The 23,321-nt window shown below is 50.6% G+C and overlaps 1 protein-coding gene across 2 annotated transcripts in view; it reads left to right on the top strand.

Annotated features, from left to right (window-relative positions):
* Positions 1–23,321, top strand: part of MGA (MAX dimerization protein MGA) — a 949,809-nt gene that overhangs the window by 394,891 nt on the left and 531,597 nt on the right. For both annotated transcript variants that reach the window (XM_078659651.1, XM_078659650.1), the window contains exon 8: positions 6,341–6,981. In XM_078659651.1, coding sequence (XP_078515777.1) covers positions 6,341–6,981 — 641 coding nt within the window. The remainder of the gene's footprint in view (positions 1–6,340; positions 6,982–23,321) is intronic.

Here is a 23,321-nt window from a genome sequence, read left to right as displayed (position 1 = left end):
GGCCTTACCCACGACCCTGCACCGCTATCCCCGGCCCCGCCTTCTGGCCCGGCCACGGACACTCAAGCGGAGCCGCCATTGCCCGTATCGAAACCGAAACCTTCGGATTCTACGGCACCCAAGATGGCCGACGTCCAGCCGAAATCGAAACCGAAACCTACGGAATCGACAAAACCTAAAATGGCCGACGTCCTACAAAAAATATCGAAGCCTGCTCCTTCATCGACTCCGTCGCCCTCCGGCCCACAAAAGTCGAAGAAGGCTGTCGAGTCGACAGCGCCGCAGAAGGTGCACAAGGAACCCTCCTCCAAGAAGGCCGTCCATCAGGCGTCGACCACGGTTGTTCCGGCGCGGACATCTAAAACTCTTGACACGCCTTCGGACGCTACTACGGCGCCGTCAAGTAAACGCCCAGTGGACCCAAAGTCGACTAAAAGCCACGACCCAAAGGCCGCGGCCTCAACGCATCGGCACAAGGATGCCGGATCTGCAGCAATGGCGTCGGCAGCAAAGCCTTCAACGGAGCCGCGACACATTGCAGCCGTAGATTCGTCGACGCAAATACCGTTGACACCAAGGGACTCCGACGCCACCGAACATCGGCCGTCGGTTACAAAACCCTCTACCTCCTTCACAAAGCAGGTCACCGACTCCCTGAAACGTATTCGGGAGAAGACTTTGTCGTCCACGGCTTCCACGCCATCGGCTCCAAAATCGGTGGACACACCTCCGAAGTCCTCGAGCAAGCTTCTTTACACTCTGCCACCGAAGGTGGCCCCAAAGGCATTTGCAACAACGTCGGTGCCAAAACCGTCGGATCCGTCGACGCCAAAGAGCCGCTCGGATCAATATCAAGCCTCAGAAGACCAATCTGAGCATTGCATCGATGCCCAAACAGGGAAATTGACCCTTTATAAGAGGAAACTCGCTTCCCAACCACTGGAATCCTATGTTATTCCACTGAAGAAGAAGAGGCCAGCACAGGACATTCCTTCCCTTATTGAGCCTATTCTGCCACCACCGAGAAGGAGTCCATCACCTTCCCCCAACCAATCAGGAGGAGAGGATGATGAACAAGAGGACCAATACAATTTCCCAGTTGACAATGACCCTGATGTTCAGCAGGACTCATATGACGACACTGGGGACCAAGGTGGACATCAGGTGGTACAAGATCCACAGGGTTTTGGGGCACGTACATATCCAACAGAGGATTCTGCAGCATTTAATGCTTTAATCGAACGGGCAGCAGCAAATCATAATGTGGACATGCATGCTGACCCGGTGGAGGAAGACTTTTTGTTTGACACTTTCTCTGTCTCAGAAAGAACAGTTAAAATACTTCCTATGCTTAAAGGTGTCCTTAAACATGCTCCAGAGATCTTTAAGGAACCTACCAGGGCGAGAGTGGTGAACCCACGTATCGAGAAAAAATACAGGCCAGCACCTGGAGATCCTGCATATATTCGAGGACAGTTGCCTCTGGACTCGTTGGTGGTCGCCAATGCCCGCAAGAGGGCAAACTCCCAAACCACGGGTGAAGCTCCTCCCCCAGACAAGGAGTCGAAAGTGCTTGAGGCATCCGGCAAGAGGGTGGCGGCGCAGGCTGCCAATGTATGGCGTATTGCAAACACACAGGCACTATTTGCACTATACGATAGGGCGCATTACGACACCCTAGAACAGCTCCTTCAACACCTACCCGATGAGTTTAAGGAAGCAGCCGAAATGCTCATACAAGAGGGAAAGCTTATCTAAAACGCTGCAATAAAGTGTGCACTTGATGTGGCAGATACAGCGGCTAGGGGGATTAACACTAGCGTCATGTTGAGGCGACAAGCTTGGCTTCGCATATCTGGATTTAAGCCTGACATCCAGACTACAATCCTCAACCAGCCTGTCAATCCTGACAGACTGTTTGGTCCAGATGTAGACACCACCCTTGAAAAAATTAAAAAGGACAACGAGACTGCTAAGTCCATGGGGGCGCTTCAGTCACAACAATTCAGGGGAAACACTTTTCGTCGCTCAGGAGCACGTGGTGTTACCAGAGGACACTTGGGTCAACAAACACAATTCACAAAGGGTGGTGCGCAATCCTCGTACCCCAAGCAGGGTAGAGGGGGTTACAGAGGTAACAGTGCCAAGGGCAGAGGGAACAACAACTCCCGTACCTCTGCCGCCAACAAACAGTGACTCTCTGTCTCTGCCCCCTGACCATACCACACCTGTCGGGGGGAGACTCCAGCAGTTCCTGCCAGTCTGGACGTCCATCACCACAGACAGGTGGGTGAGAAAACTTATCCAGTACGGTTACTGTTTGGAGTTAACATCCACTCCTCCCAACATTCCCCCAAGACACCGTCCTATGTCGGCAGAGCACTTGCACTTATTGCAGCAGGAAGTACTGGTGATGCTGCAAAAAGGCGCAATCGAGCTCGTACCTGTAGAAGAAGAAGGCACAGGGGTCTATTCCCTGTACTTCCTCATCCCAAAAAAGGACGGATCCCTCAGACCTATTCTGGATCTACGCCCCCTCAACATGTACATACTGTCAGAACACTTTCACATGCTGACACTGCAACAAATCCTTCCCCTGCTCAATCAAGGGGACTTCCTAGCAACCTTGGACCTCAAGGATGCTTATTTCCACATCCCACTCCACCCATCCCACAGAAAATACCTCAGGTTTACCATTCAAAACAGGCACTATCAGTTCAAAGTCCTACCCTTCGGGGTGACTACTGCCCCCAGAGTGTTTACAAAGTGTCTGGCGACAGTGGCGGCGCACCTCAGGAGACAGAACATACATGTCTACCCGTACCTAGACGACTGGCTTGTTCAAGCAAAGTCGGAACAACAGTGCGCCGCGGACATGTCCCACACTATTCAACTCCTTCACAGCCTGGGGTTCTCGCTAAACTACCCGAAGTCGCACCTTCAACCAAACCATGTGCGGCAGTATCTGGGCGCGACAATAAACACCCTGACTGCTATGGCTCAGCCAAACCCAGTCAGAATCAACAGCATTCAGTCGCTGAGCCAAAAGTTCAGACCGCAACACTCCCTGCCAGCGAGAGTGTTCATACAGTTGATAGGCATGATGGCCTCCTGCATCTTCATAGTCCCGCACGCGAGGTTGCACATGCGCCCGCTCCAAGAATGCTTGGCAAATCAGTGGACACAGGCTCGGGGACAGCTGACAGACCTAGTGTTGGTGACCGGTCGGGCATACAACTCTCTGCATTGGTGGAATCCACACAACCTTTGCAAGGGACAACCGTTCCAAGAGCCAGTGCCACAGATAATCCTAACAACGGACGCATCTCTCCAAGGGTGGGGAGCTCATGTGCTCCACTACACTGTGCAGGGACTGTGGTCCACCCAGCAGCAGAAGTTGCACATCAACTACCTGGAATTAATGGCAATCTTCATGGCGATGAAATCCTTCAAAGTACATTTGTGCAACAAAGTCGTGTTGATCCGGACGGACAACATGACAGCCATGTACTACATCCAAAAGCAGGGAGGTACTCACTCACCACAACTGTCTCATCTGGCTCAGAGCATGTGGAAGTGGGCCATTCAGAAGAACATTTTCCTCATGGCGGAACACCTCCCGGGCAAGGACAATCAGATGGCGGACCTGCTCAGCAGATACAGCCATCAAATGCACGAGTGGGAGATACATCCATCAGTACTCCACCCGTACTTCCAGCAGTGGGGTCATCCAGGGATAGACCTGTTTGCCACAAGGGAAAACGCAAAATGCCACAGCTTTGCCGCCAGGTTCCCTCACCCGGAATCGCAAGGGAATGCGATATGGATGAACTGGTCAGGCAAATTTGCGTACGCTTTTCCCCCAGCGCCTCTCATTCCGCTGGTGGCAAGAAAGCTAAAGCAACACTCGATGACTCTCATCCTGGTTGCTCCAACATGGGCACGCCAACCATGGTACACCACGTTTCTAGAACTTTCCGTGGTACCGCATCAAAGGCTGCATCTCACATCCAGGCTCTTAACGCAGAACCATGGCGACATTCAGCATCCAGATCCGCGACAGCTCAATCTGGCGATCTGGCTCCTGAAGTCTTAGAATTTGGCTACCTCAACCTGCCTCCAGAATGCATGGACATCATCCGGGAGGCAAGGAAGCCCACTACCCGAGCTTGCTATGCAGCAAAATGGAAGCGGTTTGTCATGTACTGTACAGACAACAATATCAACCCGCTGGCTGCATCCATTCCTAACATCATCTGCTATTTGTTACATCTTTACAAATGCAATCTAGCGTACGCTTCCATTCGGATACATTTATCCGCCATAGCGGCTTATCTCCAGAATAGGCAACACCTCTCTGTTTTCAGGGTGCCTGCCATTAAAGCCTTCCTAGAAGGACTGAAGCGAGTCATTCCTCCAAGAACACCACCAGCTCCAGTGTGGAACCTCAATGTGGTCCTCACTAGGCTGATGGGCCCACCTTTTGAGCCACTGCACTCCTGCGAGATTCAGTTTCTCACATGGAAAGTGGCTTTTCTCATTGCTATCACATCGCTCAGACGTGTAAGTGAGCTGCAGGCGCTCACAATCCAAGAGCCATTCATCCAGATACATTCCAACAGGGTAGTGCTCCGCACTAACCCCAAATTCCTTCCTAAGGTGGTGTCACAGTTTCATATCAACCAAACTATTGACCTGCCTGCGTTCTTCCAAAACTCACAAACAGTAGCAGAAAGAATGCTTCATACATTAGACGTTAGGAGGGCGCTAATGTACTACATTGACAGAACACAACACTTTAGAAAGACACAACAACTATTTGTTGCCTTCTCAGCACAGCACAAAGGCAACCCCATTTCCAAAGCAGGAATAGCCAGATGGATTGTTAAGTGCATTCAAATCTGTTATCAAAAGGCTAAACGTACTTTAACAATACCTCCAAGGGCGCACTCCACACGCAAATTGGGGGCCTCCATGGCTTTCCTGGGGAACATTCCCTTAGAAGACATTTGTAGAGCAGCCACATGGTCTACACCACACACATTTACCAAACATTACTGTGTAGATGTGCATTCAAAACAGCAAGCAGCTGTAGGACAGGCTGTTCTCAAGACACTTTTTCAAGCTTCTGCAGCTGGCACGGGCAACCGCCCTTAATGGAGGGACTGCTGTGTATTCTATGCATAAGATATGAATTTAGCAACCCACATGCCTCGAACTGAATATGCTACTTACCAGTATGCATCTGTTCTTGGCATGTAGGGCTGCTAACATTCATATCGCCCGCCCTCCTCCCCGGTGCCCGTAGCGGCTGCAGATACTCTCTCTATATTCATCATTAGCATGGACATCCTTTACACTATTTCACTCCATATCTGCCACAATGGCTAAAAACAATCTGGGGATGGAGTCGATGCCCATGCGCACTGTAGTCCAGGGGAGGAGCCACCTATCTCGTGATACTTCGAAGACTCTTCCAGGACAACAATGTGCAATCATCCGGACCCAACACTAGGCGGCGATCTATGCATAAGATATGAATGTTAGCAGCCCTACATGCCAAGAACAGATGCATACTGGTAAGTAGCATATTCATTATCTACAGCCACACATGCCTCGAACAGATTATGCTACTTATCCTGTAAGCATCTGTTCTTTGCATGTTGTGCTGTAGATTCATATGCGTCCACGCTCCTCCCCGTACACCTATAGTCGTTGCAGATCTAATCTATATTTTTATATGCATGGACATCTTAACTTACACTTACTTAAACTCGATTCTCACCCAATTGTGGGAAAACAATCTAACAGACGTTGCCCATGCACACTATCATCAAGAGGAGGAGCCACCTTACCTCGTGGCTTGAAAGACTTCTTCCAAGAAAAAATACAACTTGCAAACATTCAGACCCAACTCTAGATGGCAAGTGCTGATGGCAGGTGCATACAAAGCATGTGAATCTACAGCACTACTTGCCAAGTACAGATGTTTTCTGGTAAGTAACATAATCTTTTAATAGGACACAAACAAATCAAGACACTTTACTCGGTGATGCACAAATGACAAATATTCACAGAAACCCGATTATAGTGATATTAGTAATACTTCATATCTGTGCAAAGTTAGTGGCCATTTTAAGTGAAAATGTGCTGTCTGTAAAGGACAATGCACTACCACACAAAGCTTGAGTTACATTAAAAAATCGCCCTTCCTCTTACCCATTAGAGGTAGGTGGATTGTGAAAGTTTGTTCTTCTAAAACGTTTGGGAACCACTGTATTATAGGACAAAATGTATGGATTCAAAACATTTTAATGTGTGCAATTTCTATCTCTCATAGGTGTCTCTGGGGCCCCTATGAAAAACAGATCAGCATTTTGCAGTGACAAACTAGATGAGTACCTAGAGAATGAAGCAAAGTTGATGGAAAGCGATTTGGATCTTCCGCCTGATGTTGCCCCACCGATCAACTACCAACTTCCAACTAAGAGCACTAGCTATGTTCGAACACTTGACAGTGTCCTAAAAAAGCAATCAACTTCTTCTCCATTTAGCACTTTAAAAACTCTTTCTTCGCCACCTGCCAGGAAGCAGGTGAGAGGACGCAGCAAGTTGGCATCATCCAGCACAAAGGCAAAGCGTGTGTACAGGCGCATAATGCCCTCTAATGGAAAAGTAAAAGAGAAATACAGTTTGCAGAGTGTGCTCACAAAGACAGCCACCTCTCACAGTATTAATCCTCCTGCAAATATGATACACAAGTTTTTGCTGCCAGCTCTTGATGAGAGCATGCTACCCAAACAAATTAATCTTGCTCGGGCTCAACAGCAGCAACAGAATTCTGCCCGTTTCCCTGGAGTATCCAAATCATATTTGAAACTGATCGACCTTGAGGAATGTGCAGTATGGGAGGGAAAACCTCGCACTTACATCACTGAGGATCGAGCAGATGTATCGCTGGCTACTTTACTAACAGCTCAGGTAAGTCACAGGCCCTCATCATACATGACTGTTAATTTTCCATAATGGTAACGGGCATGTACATGTTTGCCGGCATGCATGTCTCCAGTAATCCAAATGCTCTTTCATCTTCATCTAGTGTTAGAGAGGATCATAAATACATAGATTTTCTTAAATATATTAGTTTGTGTTTCTTTCTTCACATTGAATTTTCTTCCAGGACTCTATCATGCAATCTCTACATCTTGAGGTATCTTAAAGCAGCAGACTGCAACTTGAATTTTTTCCTGCAGTTTACCTCTTTGGCACTAGGTGTGACTGATCCAGTCGACCTCATCCCTGGCACTAGGTGTGACTGATCCAGTCAACCTCATCCCTGGAAAACACTATATGGCTCATAAAGCCTCACTCCTTCAGTGATGTTAGTGCCTTTATTTCTGCGATCTACAAAAAAACTGGACCCCACATTTGCTGGGACATCTTTGTATTTCCACCATGTTGTCCACTGCAAATGTAGCCATCTAGGTGTGGAGTGGGTTCCTTTGACAGGTTTTTATATCTGATACACAATCCTCTAATATGTGGCATGTCTGATTGTTGGATATGGCCCTTTTTGCAGGTTTATTCCCAAATGTTTTGCTGCTGGCCTCCTATTTTTCCTGGCCTCTTTTTGTCACCTTTAGGACTCTGGGCACTTTACCACTGCTAATCGCACGCCAGCACAACCTCAACATCATCTCTTATGCCGACGACACCCAGCTGATCCTCTCCCTCACCAGAGACCCCGACACCGCCAGAACCGGCCTACACGAAGGGATGAAAGACGTCGCCGAATGGATGAAGGACAGCCGCCTGAAACTGAAACTGAAACTGAACTTGGACAAGACGGAAGTCCTCATCCTGGGATCTTCGCCCTCGGACGACTGGGACGACTCCTGGTGGCCCCCAGCCCTGGGCACCGCACCCAAGCCAACCGACCACGCACGCAACCTGGGCTTCATCCTGGACCCCTCCCTCTCGATGACCAGACAAGTCAACGCCGTCTCCTCATCGTGCTTCAACACCCTGCGTATGCTTCGCAAGATCTTCCGCTGGATCCCGACCGAGACCAGGAAGACTGTCACCCAGGCACTCGTCACCAGCCGACTGGACTACGGAAACGCCCTCTACGCCGGAACCACAGCCAAGCTACAGAAAAGACTCCAGCGCATCCAGAACGCCTCCGCCCGACTCATCCTGGATGTCCCCCGACGCAGCCACATCTCCAGCCACCTGAGGAACCTGCACTGGCTCCCCGTCGACAAGAGGATCACGTTCCGGCTCCTCACCCACGCACACAAGTCTCTCCACGACCTGGGCCCCAAGTACCTCAACGACCGCCTGACCTTCTACACGCCCACCCGCCAGCTACGGTCCACCAGCCTCGCCCTCGCAGCCGTACCACGCATCCGAAGAGCCACCGCCGGAGGAAGATCCTTCTCTTACCTGGCTGCCAAGACTTGGAACTCCCTCCCCATCCACCTTCGGCTGACCCAGGACCATCTCGCCTTCAGGAAACAACTCAAGACCTGGCTGTTCGAGCAGTAGCATACCCCTCCCCCCAAGCGCCTTGAGACCCTCCCGGGTGAGTAGTGCGCTATACAAATGGCATGATTGATTGATTGATTAATTAGTGCTGAAGTGCATATGCTCTCTGTGTAAAATGCTATCATGATTAGTTATCCCTGATTGCTATATTTGATTTACTGGTAAGCCCCTAGTAAAGAGCAATGAGTGTGCCAGGGCCTGTAAATCAAATGGTAGTAGTGGGCCTGAAGCACCCATTGTGCCACCCACATGAATAGCCCTGTAAATGTATATCAGACCTGCCACTGTAGTGTCTGCGTGTGCATTTGTTAACTGCCATGTCGACCTGGCAAGTACGCCCACTTGCCAGACCCTAGCCTTCCCTTTTATTATATGTAAGACACCCCTCAGGTAGGCCCAATACTTCCATGGGCATGCTGCAGTGTGTGTGAAAGATAGGACATGTACTGCTGTGTGTGACATGTCCTGATAGTGAAATACAGTGTAATTCGTTTTCACTATTGAAAGACTATCTGCTCCATAGGATAACATGGGAGATACTTTGTGACATCTCACAAATATAACTTTACATTCAGACAAGATAGAGAAATAATATTTAGGCTCTCTGAACTCAGAATTTAACAACACCTCTGTTCGAGGCATATGAGCTGCAGAGTGTACACTTAGCATTAGATCGCCACCTGGTGTTGGGCGCGGATGATTGCAGGTTGTTGTCTTCTTGGAAAAAGTCTTTGTAGTCACGAGATAGGTGACTCCTCCCTTGGACAATACTGCGCATGGTCATCGACTCCATCCTCAGATTGTTTTTTCCGCTACTGGGTTCGGATGAAAGTCCTCCGCTCCGGCTAGAAAAACTTTTCCAGCAACTTCGAAGCAGAAAAACTTTATACAAACAATATCGACATCGAATATACTACTTTCAACACCATCAGCTCCATTCCGGTGCATCGACGCAGACCGTTGGGCCTATCGGCGCCGTACGGCCTACATCTCAAGGACAGGACTACGTTCAAGAGATCCCCGGTATGTCGAGCAAAATTCCCTCTTAGCGATCATCACAAGGTCTGCAACCTCTGTCTATCGCCGGATCATGACGAGTCGACCTGCACAGCTTGTGCATCCTTCCGATCAAAAAAGAGCATTCGGGATCGGAGGGCCCGTCGACACGAGATGAGGAGATCAGCCCCAGCACCGGAGGACATCTTCGAGGACGAAGTTCCACTCGTCTCAGAAGAAGATTCGCCTGATCTCCAGATCGTATCAGAGGCAGAGGACTCAGATGACTCGATTCCATCTCGTCAACCCATGAGTACTCTTGCCCCTGCACCACAGACACTGCCCAAGCCAAAGGCAACGGTCAGCACTCCGCCCAAGGAGCCCAGTCGAGACCGAAATATTCCCTCAAACGGCACCGAGCAAACCACACATGCCAATTCTACCTCTTCCATCGGCACCGAAGCACAAACATCCTTCGACACCGAAGGATTCTTCGACACCGAACCCAAAACACCCTTCAGTACCAAAAGACAAAGATCCTTCGGCACCCATGCCTAAAGACGCACCGGTACCGAAGCCAAAAATTTTACCGGATCCAAAAGAAGCTCCGGCTCCGAAACCGTCCGGTTCCAGGAATAAAGATGGAAAACCAGAGTCCGACGCCTCGAAGCCGACGAGACCTGCTTCCACTCCAATGACTCCAACCTCGGTACCGAAGACTGTAAGGCCTGATTCAGAGTCCCCTAAACCCTCAGACAAGCCTACTAAATCAAAACCATCTTCGACACTGGAAAATTTGCCACAGGACACTATAACGTCTCCTAAAGCAAAAGACACAAAAAAACCTCTATCAGCACCGAAAAAACCAACGCCAAAGAAGGTTGTAGAGGAAGAAGAACTGTTTAGACCAGATCCTAAACAAAAGAAGGTCTATATCAACCCAAAAACTGGACACGTGAAAGCTATTCCACACAAGAAGAGACCAGCAGAAACACCACTTCTACCTGTGGTTCCTGGCAAAAAGAAGGATTGTGCAACTTCTCCAATGCACCCTTCCTCTCCTTCACCTTCTTCCTCTCCTATCCCTCCTTACATTTCACAGTTTCTCCTGTTCAATCTCCTACATAATCACACCACACTGATGATGAGTATGATCTAGGTGGGGGGGATGACATACCAGAGCCACCTGCATACCCTGTAGATGAAGATATCAATCCAGATACATATCCTACAGATGACGATATGTATCAGTTCCCATCACACAATGTGCCCGACATTCCTGATCCTCAGTCCTACCCAACAAAACCTTCCCCTCCGGAAGATAGTATTGGGTTTAATCACCTCTTAAATAGTGCCGCCCTTTACCACGGGGTTTCAATGCACTCTGATGCCAATTGTAGGAAGGTAGATCCCTGACTATGGTTGCCCCCAACTTTTTGCCTGGTGTTTTGCTGGTTTTCTGACTTAGTTGACCTGGGGCCCTGCTATTCAGGACCCTGCTATTCAGGACCCTAGGCCTACTGCTCGCTCTGTAAAATGGATTCCATGTACCTTAGGTACATATCTAATTGGATACTGAGTCACCTTATCAGTCCCTGTACAGTGTACCTTAGGTACCCAGGGCATAGGTATACCCAGGGTCTACCAGGGGCTGCAGCATGTATTATGCCACCCCTGGCTGGCCATCCAAATCAGACACAACTGGCTGCTTGACAGCTGGGGCAAGGTGGTGTACACACCCTTTGCTTTAGATATAGTATTCCTATATCTAACCCTAAAATGGACACATATATTCCTATCAGTCACTCCTATGGCAGGCCTTATCAATCCTGAAGGCAGAGTGCTTGGAATAATGTGAGATGGTGCTCTGGCATGAGCTGAGCCCGTTTGCAGCTTGCGGAACCAAGTCCTAATAGCTGTTCCATGATAACGCATACCATATACTCTTAAGTGCATTATAATCCTCGCGGTTATATGCCAACTCTGGTATCGCTTTATCAAAACATGTCGAGTAAGGTGTCATACGAATTGGAATACTAACCCCTCGCCAATTCTGGCGACGGGGTTAGCATTCCACCCTTCTAGAGGGACACGACATGTTGGTAACCTGTAACCCCGGTTAAAGTCAGACATAGCCTCAGCTCCACAAGATGGATGCTGCCACCGAGACACAAGTCTGCCCTCCTGCTGCTGGGAGTCCTCCCAGCGCGGGAGGCAAGGACAAAGGGTTTCCTGCCAGGGGCGGTGCCAGCACCGTCCCAGACAGGATTTTGTGTATCCGAGGTAGGCAGGGCTTTAGAGGAAGGTGACTGCAAGTGGCACCCCGGTGCTCACTGTGCATATGCCGGCTTGAACCAGTTCCAGGGGCACACCAGCCCCTGAGCTGGGGAAAGCCCGGCATGGGAGAGGGGTGTAACCACCCCCCTTCCTAGTCCCACCCATAGGGCAGGACTTAGTCGCGTGCCAGCCCCCTTTTGCAGGATAAAGGTAGGAGCAGGCCCCCTTCCAACTCAGATCATCTTTGAATCCTGAACCAACTTTCAACGAAAGGAACTCAAGACTCTTCTCAAGATTTCTCCCTTGTGACTAAGGAGTAGTCACCCTGCAGCAGCAGGCACCATCCAAGCATCGCGGACTGCTGTAAGTCTCTCCTCCGGATCAAGACTGCCCAGCTCGACGAGAACCGGCTTCCCTGGCACCTCTGACCTCTACCTGAATCTTCAGCCCAGCTGAGACCCGTGGGTGTGACGAGACCTCGAGGGACCGGCCATCTTCAAGACTGCACGACGCTTGCCCAGCACGACTCCCGAGTGACCCTCGACCGAGTGCTTTGGGGTAAGAGAAGCCCCAACCCTGAGCAGCTCCAGCACCGAAGTTCAGCCCCCTTGCATCCACGAGATCTGCGCGGGGCCCTTCTGCTGTTTGCTGCTCACCGCGTTGTCCAGGTCACTTGCCGTTGGCTAGTGGCCCCCTGACGACGAACTTCGACGACAAACACCGCTGGTCTGGTTGCTCCAGACTGGCCCTTGCTCCCCTCCAACAGAGGAGCACCCTGGACCCTCCTGGTCCACTCCAGACGCCATTTTAAGTCCACCGCGTGGGCTTGCATTTGCCAAGACTTGTTGCCCCAATCCTGGGTCCAGCGACGTCGACAGCAGATATCTTCGTGGGACAGCTCGCACCTCCATCCTGGTCGCCGACAACGCCTCCTGGTCCGAGAGACTGCAGAGCCCAGCAGCGCCCACTCACCTGGTTGAGGTGACTTCGTCCGGTGCCACTCTGGTGCCCACCTAAATCACTGGCTAGTGATTCAGAACTTGGTCCCCTCTGCTTACAGGTCTCCTTCTTCATCGATCCAGGCTTGGATCACCACGAACTTCTTCACTGGTCGCCTGCCAGCAACTTCTTCCTTCAGGCTCCTGGTTCATCAACGAAGAAACCCGACGACATTTGAACCCTATGCAGCCGCAGCCCCTGGGCTAGGTAAACCGAGTACTCCGGTGCTCCAGCGTAGTCCAACTCTCTAAGTGTCTAGATCCACTTTCGTTTTTGACCTACCTAGTCGGGTTCGCCCGAAAACACGAACTTTGCTTTTACTAGCCTCCATAGACTTTTTCCCGCCTTACGCGTGAGAGTTCCCACTCTGCACACGACGTCCCTAGGCCTCCTGCTTGTAATCTAAAGGTTTAGTAGTCCAGTCCTAGCGATCCTAAAGCCTATGAGAATAGTTACTTGCCTGCTAGTATTTCGCATTCCACTTTTGTAGTATATGATTTTTCGTGCCCCTCGGGCATTTGTGCAAATTGTGCGACTTTAAGTATTTCTTTAAGAGTTTTGTTGTGTGCTTAGCTCCCTGTCTCATAAAGAGCCAGGGTAGTCTTGTTATAAATAAATATACTTTATTTTCATAACAACTTGTGTGGTGTCCTTTCACTTGGTGTTCAAGGGGTAAATGTGATGGTAAAACAGCTGGCTTAACACGCCCTCTAGAGTTTAGCCTAAAGACTGCACGGGTCCATGCTACTAGGATAGCTGGTCTATCAGGTTGACTTACAACCAAACATCAATAAGGGTTGTTTGGACTGATACAAAGTGTTCACTAGAATAGTGAACATTATATATCAGGCCAACTTCTCACATTGGTGAGCAGCGGTTGGGATTTGAGCTTGCTGTTGTTTTGCCACACGTATCCTAAGAATATCATTTGAAAGATCAAGTTATATGTACTAAGGTACATATAACTTAGCTTAGAATACTCTGAGTTCTACTGAACCAGCTGTTGTAGCTCCTAGGGCTTAGCACACCCTAAACTACAACTCTTAGCAAGGGATCAGTAGGCAAACAAATAGTGTAGGTAAGTGCACCACTTACACCTCACTAGAAAAGCATGTCTACCCATGGAGAGTCTACTGAGACTCCCCTTGTGGCTATTGACCCTCCACAGGTCAAATCAAGATATGCAGCTCTCAGTTTCCAGGAGATGAGACAAGTGTGTACCTCCAGGAAACTGAAACAGGGGTCTAACCCCACCATTCCCTTTCTGATAGGTCTCTTAGAGACATATGATGCTAGGAAAGCCTCTCATGTAGTTGGGAATATGCCAGCCTTAGAGGGTACCAGTGGTGATCCAGACCTCCTTGACACTGAAAATGCAGTTGAGGAGGAGGATCAAGAGGAACTCTCTGGGGATGAGGCAGACAAGGGTCCTGAGTTAGTCAGCAGACTCACTAGGGCCAACTTAGAACGACTTAGGGAAGGATCTGGGGGACCCCCAGTACTGACCCTAATTAGGCCTAACCTTGGATTTAGAAGAGATAGATCTCCTTCTAGGGACTCCAATAGATCTCTGCACTCTAATGCCTCTTCTCAGAGGAGAAGGATTTCTCCCCAGAGGAGATTTACTTCCCCTCAGAGAATAGAGCATGAAGCAAGGATGAAACAGGCTAATCTGAGGATTGAAAGGGAAGAACTTGCCCTGGCCAAAGAGAAGCTTGCCTTTGCTAGAGAGCAGCAGATGAGTGGGGTAGTCCCCACTGGTGGCAGCAATCTCCCAAGAGATAAAGAAAGGGCTTTAGATACTAAACACCTGAGTAAGATAGTGCCCCCCTTTAAACAAGGGGATGACATCCACAAATGGATGGCTGCTTTGGAGAGGGCCTGCACTGTCCAGTGCATCCCCCAAAGTCAGTGGGCAGCTATACTGTGGCTCTCCTTTGAAGGCAAAGGTAGAGATAAGCTCCTCACTACTAGAGTTGAGGATGCTAACAATTACCAAGTCCTGAAAAATACACTGGTTGATGGGTTTGGCTTAACCACTGAGCAGTACAGGTTGCTGTTCAGGGATACCCAGAAAACTCAGTCTCAGGATTGGGCTGACTTTGTTGATTGTGCCACTAAGGCTTTGGAAGGCTGGCTACTGGGTAGCAAGGTTACTGACTTCACAGGATTGTATAATCTTATTATGAGAGAGCAAGTCTTAAATAATTGTCAGAACCAGTTATTACACCAGCACCTGGTAGACTCTGATCTGACCTCTCCACAAGAATTGGGTAAGAGGGCAGACAAATGGGTCAGAACCAGGATCAGGCCTAAGAACCAAGGTGGTGACCAGAAAAAGGAATCAACCAAGCCTCAAGAGAAGGGTGGGGGTAAATCTACAGAGAAAACTTCCCTAGGGCCCCAAAACTCCAAGAATGGGGGTGGGTCCCAAGACACTTCCTCTACCCAGAAGAAACCTTATTGTTATCCCTGTAAACAGGTGGGTCATTTGAAAACTGACAGCAGTTGCCCAAAGAACAACAATAAGGAGAACATACCCCCAAGTAACATTCCCAAACCTCCTGTTACTACTAGTAGTAATCCCCAGGTGGTGGGAGTGCCCCCAAGAATTTGGGTGCATTTACTTTGTGAGTTCCTGGGGACTCTGGCCTAACCAGGTCCCCTGACTTAGATACTCTTGTCTGTGAAAATGGCATGGGGTTTGCCAACTTCATTGCTTGTCCCAACACTTTGAGCAAGTACAGACAAGAGCCCCTCATCAATGGTATCAAAGTTGAGGCCTATAGAGATACAGGGGCTAGCATCACCATGGTGACTGAGAGCCTAGTCCCCTCAAGACAACTTTTTCCTGGAGCCACATACCAGGTAACCAACATTGATGGAGTGCAGAGAGATCATCCCATAGCAATGGTAAATCTCAGCTGGGGAGGTGTCACTGGCCCCAAGAGAGTGGCAGTGTCATCAAACTTGCCTGTAGATTGCCTACTGGGGAATGATTTATAGATCTCAGCCTGGGCTGAGGTAGAACAAGAAACCCATTTGAAAATGGTAAACCTCCATGGTAAGGTTAGTGGGGCAGTGATAGCCACAGCCCCAGTCCAAGATGTCCTCCCTGAACAGGTCAGGAGGGCTGTTCCAGTCACAGCCCTATCCCAGAAAGATGCCTTTCCTGAACAGGTTGGCAAGGCTGTGATGGTCACAGCCCATACCCAAACTGAGTCCCTTCCTGAAAAGGTTGGTGGAGTTGTGATGGCCACAGCTCAAACTCAGACAGATAATAGTGTTGTGAAGCCTGAAACTATGGATCACTCCACTCAGACAGAGAGCATTGAGGAGGAAGAGAAACCTCCCTCCCACCAGACTTTAGGAAAGGATCAGCCTTCTCAGGGAACTGATCTGACCCCTTGGGAAGAAACTGCCCCAGAGGTAGTCAGGCCTAGCCTGGCAGAGCCTCTGATGTCAGTAGACCCTTCCAAGGTGGGACCCAGTCTGGAGCAGGTAACCTGCCCCTCTCTACCCTGCCTCAGTCAGCCCAGGGCTGTAGAGGTCAGGGAGGCCAGTGTTGGACCCCAAAGGGCCCCCTGTCCAAAAGAATCCGCCAATCAGCAGATTAAGGGCACTGAAGCTAGTAGTCCTAGCCAAGTGAAAATAAAACCAACTCCTGAGGGATCCCCCTTAAACCTAGTTAGGGAACTCCCACAGATGGACACTGTTGGGCACAGACAAACCTTGGACCTGAGGGCCCCAAACCTGACCTGTCCCTCCAGTAAACCAAACAGAAGGACCCAACCTCCAGCTTTAGGTAGCCAGAGGTTGACCGTGAGAGCTCAACACAACTCAGTCTTGGAAAGAAAGGCCTCTATGGTGGATAATGATTGGAGGAAGCTGAGCCCAAAATTAGTGGAGCCTCACTTCAGTACTCCACCTCAGCACCAGCCTTTTACTTTGCCAAAACACACCACAGGTAGAGATTCCCTATGGTGGAGACCCTCAGACACCCTTAGGGTGAGGGATTGCTTAGTGGACCATGAGATAGGGGGTAACCATGCCAGTGCTGGTACTTCCTTATATGGCCACTTAGGCAATATAGGCTTACCTGGTCAAGGGTAGCCTTATCTCCTTTCGTTTGGGGGGGGGGGGGGGGTTATGTAGGAAGGTAGATCCCTGACTATGGTTGCCCCCAACTTTTTGCCTGGTGTTTTGCTGGTTTTCTGACTTAGTTGACCTGGGGCCCTGCTATTCAGGACCCAGGCCTACTGCTCTCTCTGTAAAATGGATTCCAAGTACCTTAGGTACATATCTAATTGGATACTGAGTCACCTCATCAGTCCCTGTACAGTGTACCTTAGGTACCCAGGGCATAGGTGTACCCAGGGCCTACCAGGGGCTGCAGCATGTATTATGCCACCCCTGGCTGGCCATCCAAATCAGACACAACTGGCTGCTTGACAGCTGGGGCAAGGTGGTGTACACACCCTTTGCTTTAGATATAGTATTCCTATATCTAACCCTAAAATGGACACATATATTCCTATCAGTCACTCCTATGGCAGGCCTTATCAATCCTGAAGGCAGAGTGCTTGGAATAATGTGAGATGGTGCTCTGGCATGAGCTGAGCCCGTTTGCAGCTTGCGGAACCAAGTCCTAATAGCTGTTCCATGATAACGCATACCATATACTCTTAAGTGCATTATAATCCTCGCGGTTATATGCCAACTCTGGTATCGCTTTATCAAAACATGTCGAGTAAGGTGTCATACGAATTGGAATACTAACCCCTCGCCAATTCTGGCGACGGGGTTAGCATTCCACCCTTCTAGAGGGACACGACATGTTGGTAACCTGTAACCCCGGTTAAAGTCAGACATAGCCTCAGCTCCACAAGATGGATGCTGCCACCGAGACACAAGTCTGCCCTCCTGTTGCTGGGAGTCCTCCCAGCGCGGGAGGCAAGGACAAAGGGTTTCCTGCCAGGGGCGGTGCCAGCACCGTTTCAGACAGGATTTTGTGTATCCGAGGTAGGCAGGGCTTTAGAGGAAGGTGACTGCAAGTGGCACCCCGGTGCTCACTGTGCATATGCCGGCTTGAACCAGTTCCAGGGGCACACCAGCCCCTGAGCTGGGGAAAGCCCGGCATGGGAGAGGGGTGTAACCACCCCCCTTCCTAGTCCCACCCATAGGGCTGGACTTAGTCGCGTGCCAGCCCCCTTTTGCAGGATAAAGGTAGGAGCAGGCGCCCTTCCAACTCAGATCATCTTTGAATCCTGAACCAACTTTCCACGAAAGGAACTCAAGACTCTTCTCAAGATTTCTCCCTTGTGACTAAGGAGTAGTCACCCTGCAGCAGCAGGCACCATCCAAGCATCGCGGACTGCTGTAAGTCTCTCCTCCGGATCAAGACTGCCCAGCTCGACGAGAACCGGCTTCCCTGGCACCTCTGACCTCTACCTGCATCTTCAGCCCAGCTGAGACCCGTGGGTGTGACGAGACCTCGAGGGACCGGCCATCCTCAAGACTGCACGACGCTTGCCCAGCACGACTCCCGAGTGACCCTTGACCGAGTGCTTTGGGGTAAGAGAAGCCCCAACCCTGAGCAGCTCCAGCACCGAAGTTCAGCCCCCTTGCATCCACGAGATCTGCGTGGGGCCCTTCTGCTCTTTGCTGCTCACCGCGTTGTCCAGGTCACTTGCCGTTGGCTAGTGGCCCCCTGACGACGAACTTCGACGACAAACACCGCTGGTCTGGTTGCTCCAGACTGGCCCTTGCTCCCCTCCAACAGAGGAGCACCCTGGACCCTCCTGGTCCACTCCAGACGCCATTTTAAGTCCACCGCGTGGGCTTGCATTTGCCAAGACTTGTTGCCCCAATCCTGGGTCCAGCGACGTCGACAGCAGATATCTTCGTGGGACAGCTCGCACCTCCATCCTGGTCGCCGACAACGCCTCCTGGTCCGAGAGACTGCAGAGCCCAGCAGCGCCCACTCACCTGGTTGAGGTGACTTCGTCTGGTGCCACTCTGGTGCCCACCTAAATCACTGGCTAGTGATTCAGAACTTGGTCCCCTCTGCTTACAGGTCTCCTTCTTCATCGATCCAGGCTTGGATCACCACGAACTTCTTCACTGGTCGCCTGCCAGCAACTTCTTCCTTCAGGCTCCTGGTTCATCAACGAAGAAACCCGACGACATTTGAACCCTATGCAGCCGCAGCCCCATGGCTAGGTAAACCGAGTACTCCGGTGCTCCAGCGTAGTCCAACTCTCTAAGTGTCTAGATCCACGTTCGTTTTTGACCTACCTAGTCGGGTTCGCCCGAAAACACGAACTTTGCTTTTACTAGCCTCCATAGACTTTTTCCCGCCTTACGCGTGGGAGTTCCCACTCTGCACACGACGTCCCTAGGCCTCCTGCTTGTAATCTAAAGGTTCAGTAGTCCAGTCCTAGCGATCCTAAAGCCTATGAGAATAGTTACTTACCTGCTAGTATTTCGCATTCCACTTTTGTAGTATATGGTTTTTCGTGCCCCTCGGGCATTTGTGTAAATTGTGCGACTTTAAGTATTTCTTTAAGAGTTTTGTTGTGTGCTTAGCTCCCTGTCTCATAAAGAGCCAGGGTAGTCTTGTTATAAATAAATATACTTTATTTTTCATAACAACTTGTGTGGTGTCCTTTCACTTGGTGTTCAAGGGGTAAATGTGATGGTAAAACAGCTGGCTTAACACGCCCTCTAGAGTTTAGCCTAAAGACTGCACGTGTCCATGCTACTAGGATAGCTGGTCTATCAGGTTGACTTACAACCAAACATCAATAAGGGTTGTTTGGACTGATACAAAGTGTTCACTAGAATAGTGAACATTATATATCAGGCCAACTTCTCACACCAATGAGGAGGATTTTTTACTGGATACATTTGAGCAGTCACAAAGGTCTAAGCAAGTTCTAGGCATGTGGGCTGCTGAATTCATATCTATAGCATAGATCGTCGCCTAGTGTTGGGTCCGGATGATTGCACATTGTTGTCCTGGAAGAGTCTTCGAAGTATCACGAGATAGGTGGCTCCTCCCCTGGACTACAGTGCGCATGGGCATCGACTCCATCCCCAGATTGTTTTTTTCCGCCATTGGGTTCGGATGTATATTCGATATCTCCAGTTCGGAATCGATATAGACTTTTCTTAAGGCCTGAAGGCCTTTTCCGATACGGTCGGTATTGTTTTGCGTTCGGTGCCCAGCTCTGTTCTGGCTCAGTTCCTGAGTCGGACATCCAGAGGAGTCGCGTGGCTCTTCGGTGCTCGACCCCCAGTCGACGCAGCAAGACCTTCGACGGCACATCATGGAACGGAGTCCGTTCAAGAAATGTCCCGTGTGCGGATCTAAGTACCCACACATCGACGTCCACCCTGTGTGCAACAAGTGCCTGTCGCCGGACCACGATGAAGCCAACTGTATGGCTTGTTCTAGGTTTCGATCGAAAAAGACGATTCGACTTCGGAGCGTGGCGCGCCAGGAGGCCCGGCAGTCGGCCCTGGCAGCGGTGGACATCTTCGACAGAGAAGAAGCAGACGAACAAGAAGTTCATATGCAGATTTCCCCTCCGTCGGAGGAGATCGACTACGAATACGACGCGGACGTCGAGGTGGTCGAGGCAGAAGAAGTCGTCGACGAGGTAGGAGACGACAATGAGGCCTACGGGGCCACGGAAGATAGCTCATGTGAAGAGCTAAGCCCCGAACGAACAATTACTAAGGCTCAGGTCGAGGGATCGCCACACGGCCTTACCCAAGACCTTCCACCCAGATCCACGGCCTCGCCTACGGGCCCGGCTACGGACACTTCTGCGGAGCCGACGTTGGTCAAACCGAAACCTTCGGTGTCGACGAAAGCGAAAGTAATGGAGACGCCGTCGAAACAGAAGACGTCTGTCCCTCCGGCCGCCTCCTCGTCTTCGGACACGTCGGGGCAGCCGAAGCCGAAGAAGGCTGTCGACCCGGGGAAGTCGGTCAAGGGCGCCGAGCCGAAGTCGGTCACGGAAGGAGGGCACAGCGCGCCGAAAAGGGCTGATCCTGTACGTCGGCCGGATAAGAACAAGGCATCGACGCTAGAGTCTTCACTCGCTGGTGGACCGAAAACGTCTGTCGGGTCGACGAAACCGTCCGCTTCCTTTCCGAAGCAGGTGTCGGATTCTCTACAACGCATCAGGAACAAGGCTTCCGCGGCCGCACCGAAGGATGCTTCCACCGCGAAGCCGGCTGCCACAACGCCAAAGTCTTCGACGCCACTCCTGTTTACGTTGCCGCCGAAGGTAGCACCAAAGGCCTTCGCACCACAGTCGGTCACCGAAACGCCCGTCCAAGTGTCTACGGCGTCGAAGCCTTCTCAGCCGCTTGGGAGCTTAAAGCATCGACAACCCTCGGTGGAGGAGCAGTCGGAACACTTTATCGACGCCGACACCGGGAAACTTACCCTCTACAAGAGGAAAATCAGGGTAACCCAGCCTTTGGAGTCCTACACGATTCCTTTGAAGCGCAAGAAGCCTGCTGCTGAATCCCCAGTTCTGGTGGAGCCTCTTCCACCACGGTCTCCAAGAGTTGCTACACCCTCACCCACTTATTCAGATGTGGAGGGTGGAGAAGGTGATGACGAGGAGTATAACTTTCCTGCCAACACTGATCCTGAGGATCAGCAAGACTCATGGGCAGATGCAGGTGACCCAGGGGATCAGCAAACTGCCCAGGACCCTCAGGTGTACAATGTCAAGACCTCTCCTACTGAGGATTCGGCTGCATTTAATGCTCTAATTGAGCGGGCGGCTAAAAACCACGCCGTCCAGCTGCATGCTGACCCTATCGAAGTGGACTTCCTCTTTGATACCTTTTCCACAGCAGAAAAGACTGTCAAGACTCTCCCCATGCTGAAAGGGGTTCTAAAACATGCTGCAGACATTTTTAAGGAAACCCACACGGGCCAGGGTGATCAACCCTAGGATTGAAAAGAAATATAAGCCAGCACCTGGCGACCCCACCTACATCAAAGGCCAGTTGCCATTGGACTCTCTGGTCGTTTCTAATGCCCGGAAGAGGGCGAACTCGCAGACCACTGGTGATGCTCCTCCCCCTGACAAGGAATCTAAAGTGCTGGAGGCATCAGGGAAGAGGGTGGCGGCCAATATCTGGCGTATCTCTAACACTCAGGCACTCCTGGCCAGATATGACAGGGCGCACTATGACACACTAGTTACAACATCTTCCAGATCAGTATAAAGAGGCAGCTGAGATGCTTATTCAGGAAGGGAAGCTTCTCTCCAACGCTTCGATTAAGTGTGCACTGGACGTGGCGGACACCGCGGCCAGAGCCATTAACACCAGTGTCATGTTGAGACGTCAGGCCTGGCTCAGAATCTCCGGTTTCAAGCCGGAGATACAATTCACCATCCTCAATCAGCCAGTAAACCCAGATAGGTTATTTGGTCCTGAGGTGGATACCACCCTGGAAAAAATAAAGAAGGATACCGAGACTGCAAAGTCCATGGGGGCTCTCCAGTCCCAGCAGTTTCGGGGCAATACTTTTCGTCGCTCAAGCAATAGAGGTGTTTCCAGAGGCCAGATGTCCCAGCAAACGCAATACACTAAAGGTGGGGCGCAGTCCTCTTACACCAAGCAGAGTAGAGGCGGCTATCGGGGCAACAGCACCAAGGGCAGAGGTCGTGGAAACAACAACTCCAGATCCTCCGCCACCAACAAACAGTGACGCCCTGTCACTGCCCCCCGACCATACAACACCTGTCGGGGGGGAGACTGCAGCAGTTCCTGCCAGTCTGGAAATCCATCACCACAGACAGGTGGGTCAGAAAACTTATCCAGTACGGTTATTGTCTGGAGTTAACATCCACTCCACCCAACTTGCCACCAAAACACCATCCTATGTCCACAGAGCATTTGCACTTATTGCAGCAGGAGGTATTCGTCATGCTGCAAAAAGGGGCAATCGAGCACATGCCGGTGGAGGAAGAAGGCACAGGAGTGTACTCCCTGTACTTCTTAATCCCGAAGAAGGACGGGTCCCTCAGACCCATACTGGACCTCAGACCCCTAAACCAGTATATTCTCTCAGAACATTTTCACATGCTGACGCTGCAGCAGGTTCTTCCGTTGCTCAATCAGGGAGACTTCCTCGCAACCTTGGATCTCAAGGATGCATATTTTCACATCCCACTACATCCATCACACAGAAAATATCTCAGATTCACCATTCAGAATCAGCATTATCAATTCAAGGTCCTCCCTTTCGTGGTGACCACAGCGCCCAGGGTGTTCACAAAATGCCTGGCGACAGTGGCTGCGAACCTCAGGAGGCAGAACGTTCACGTCTACCCTTATCTGGACGACTGGCTTGTCCAAGCAAAGTCGGCACAGCAGTGCGCCGCCAACATGTCCCACACCATTCACCTTCTTCACGATCTGGGATTCTCACTGAATTATCCGAAGTCGCACCTTCAGCCAGCCCA

This window comes from Lissotriton helveticus, chromosome 9 (assembly GCF_964261635.1).
Source record: "Lissotriton helveticus chromosome 9, aLisHel1.1, whole genome shotgun sequence".
Classification (NCBI taxonomy): Eukaryota; Metazoa; Chordata; class Amphibia; order Caudata; family Salamandridae; genus Lissotriton; species Lissotriton helveticus.
The sequence above is the reverse complement of the archived record's forward strand: the minus strand, read 5'-3'. Positions and strand labels throughout refer to the sequence as shown.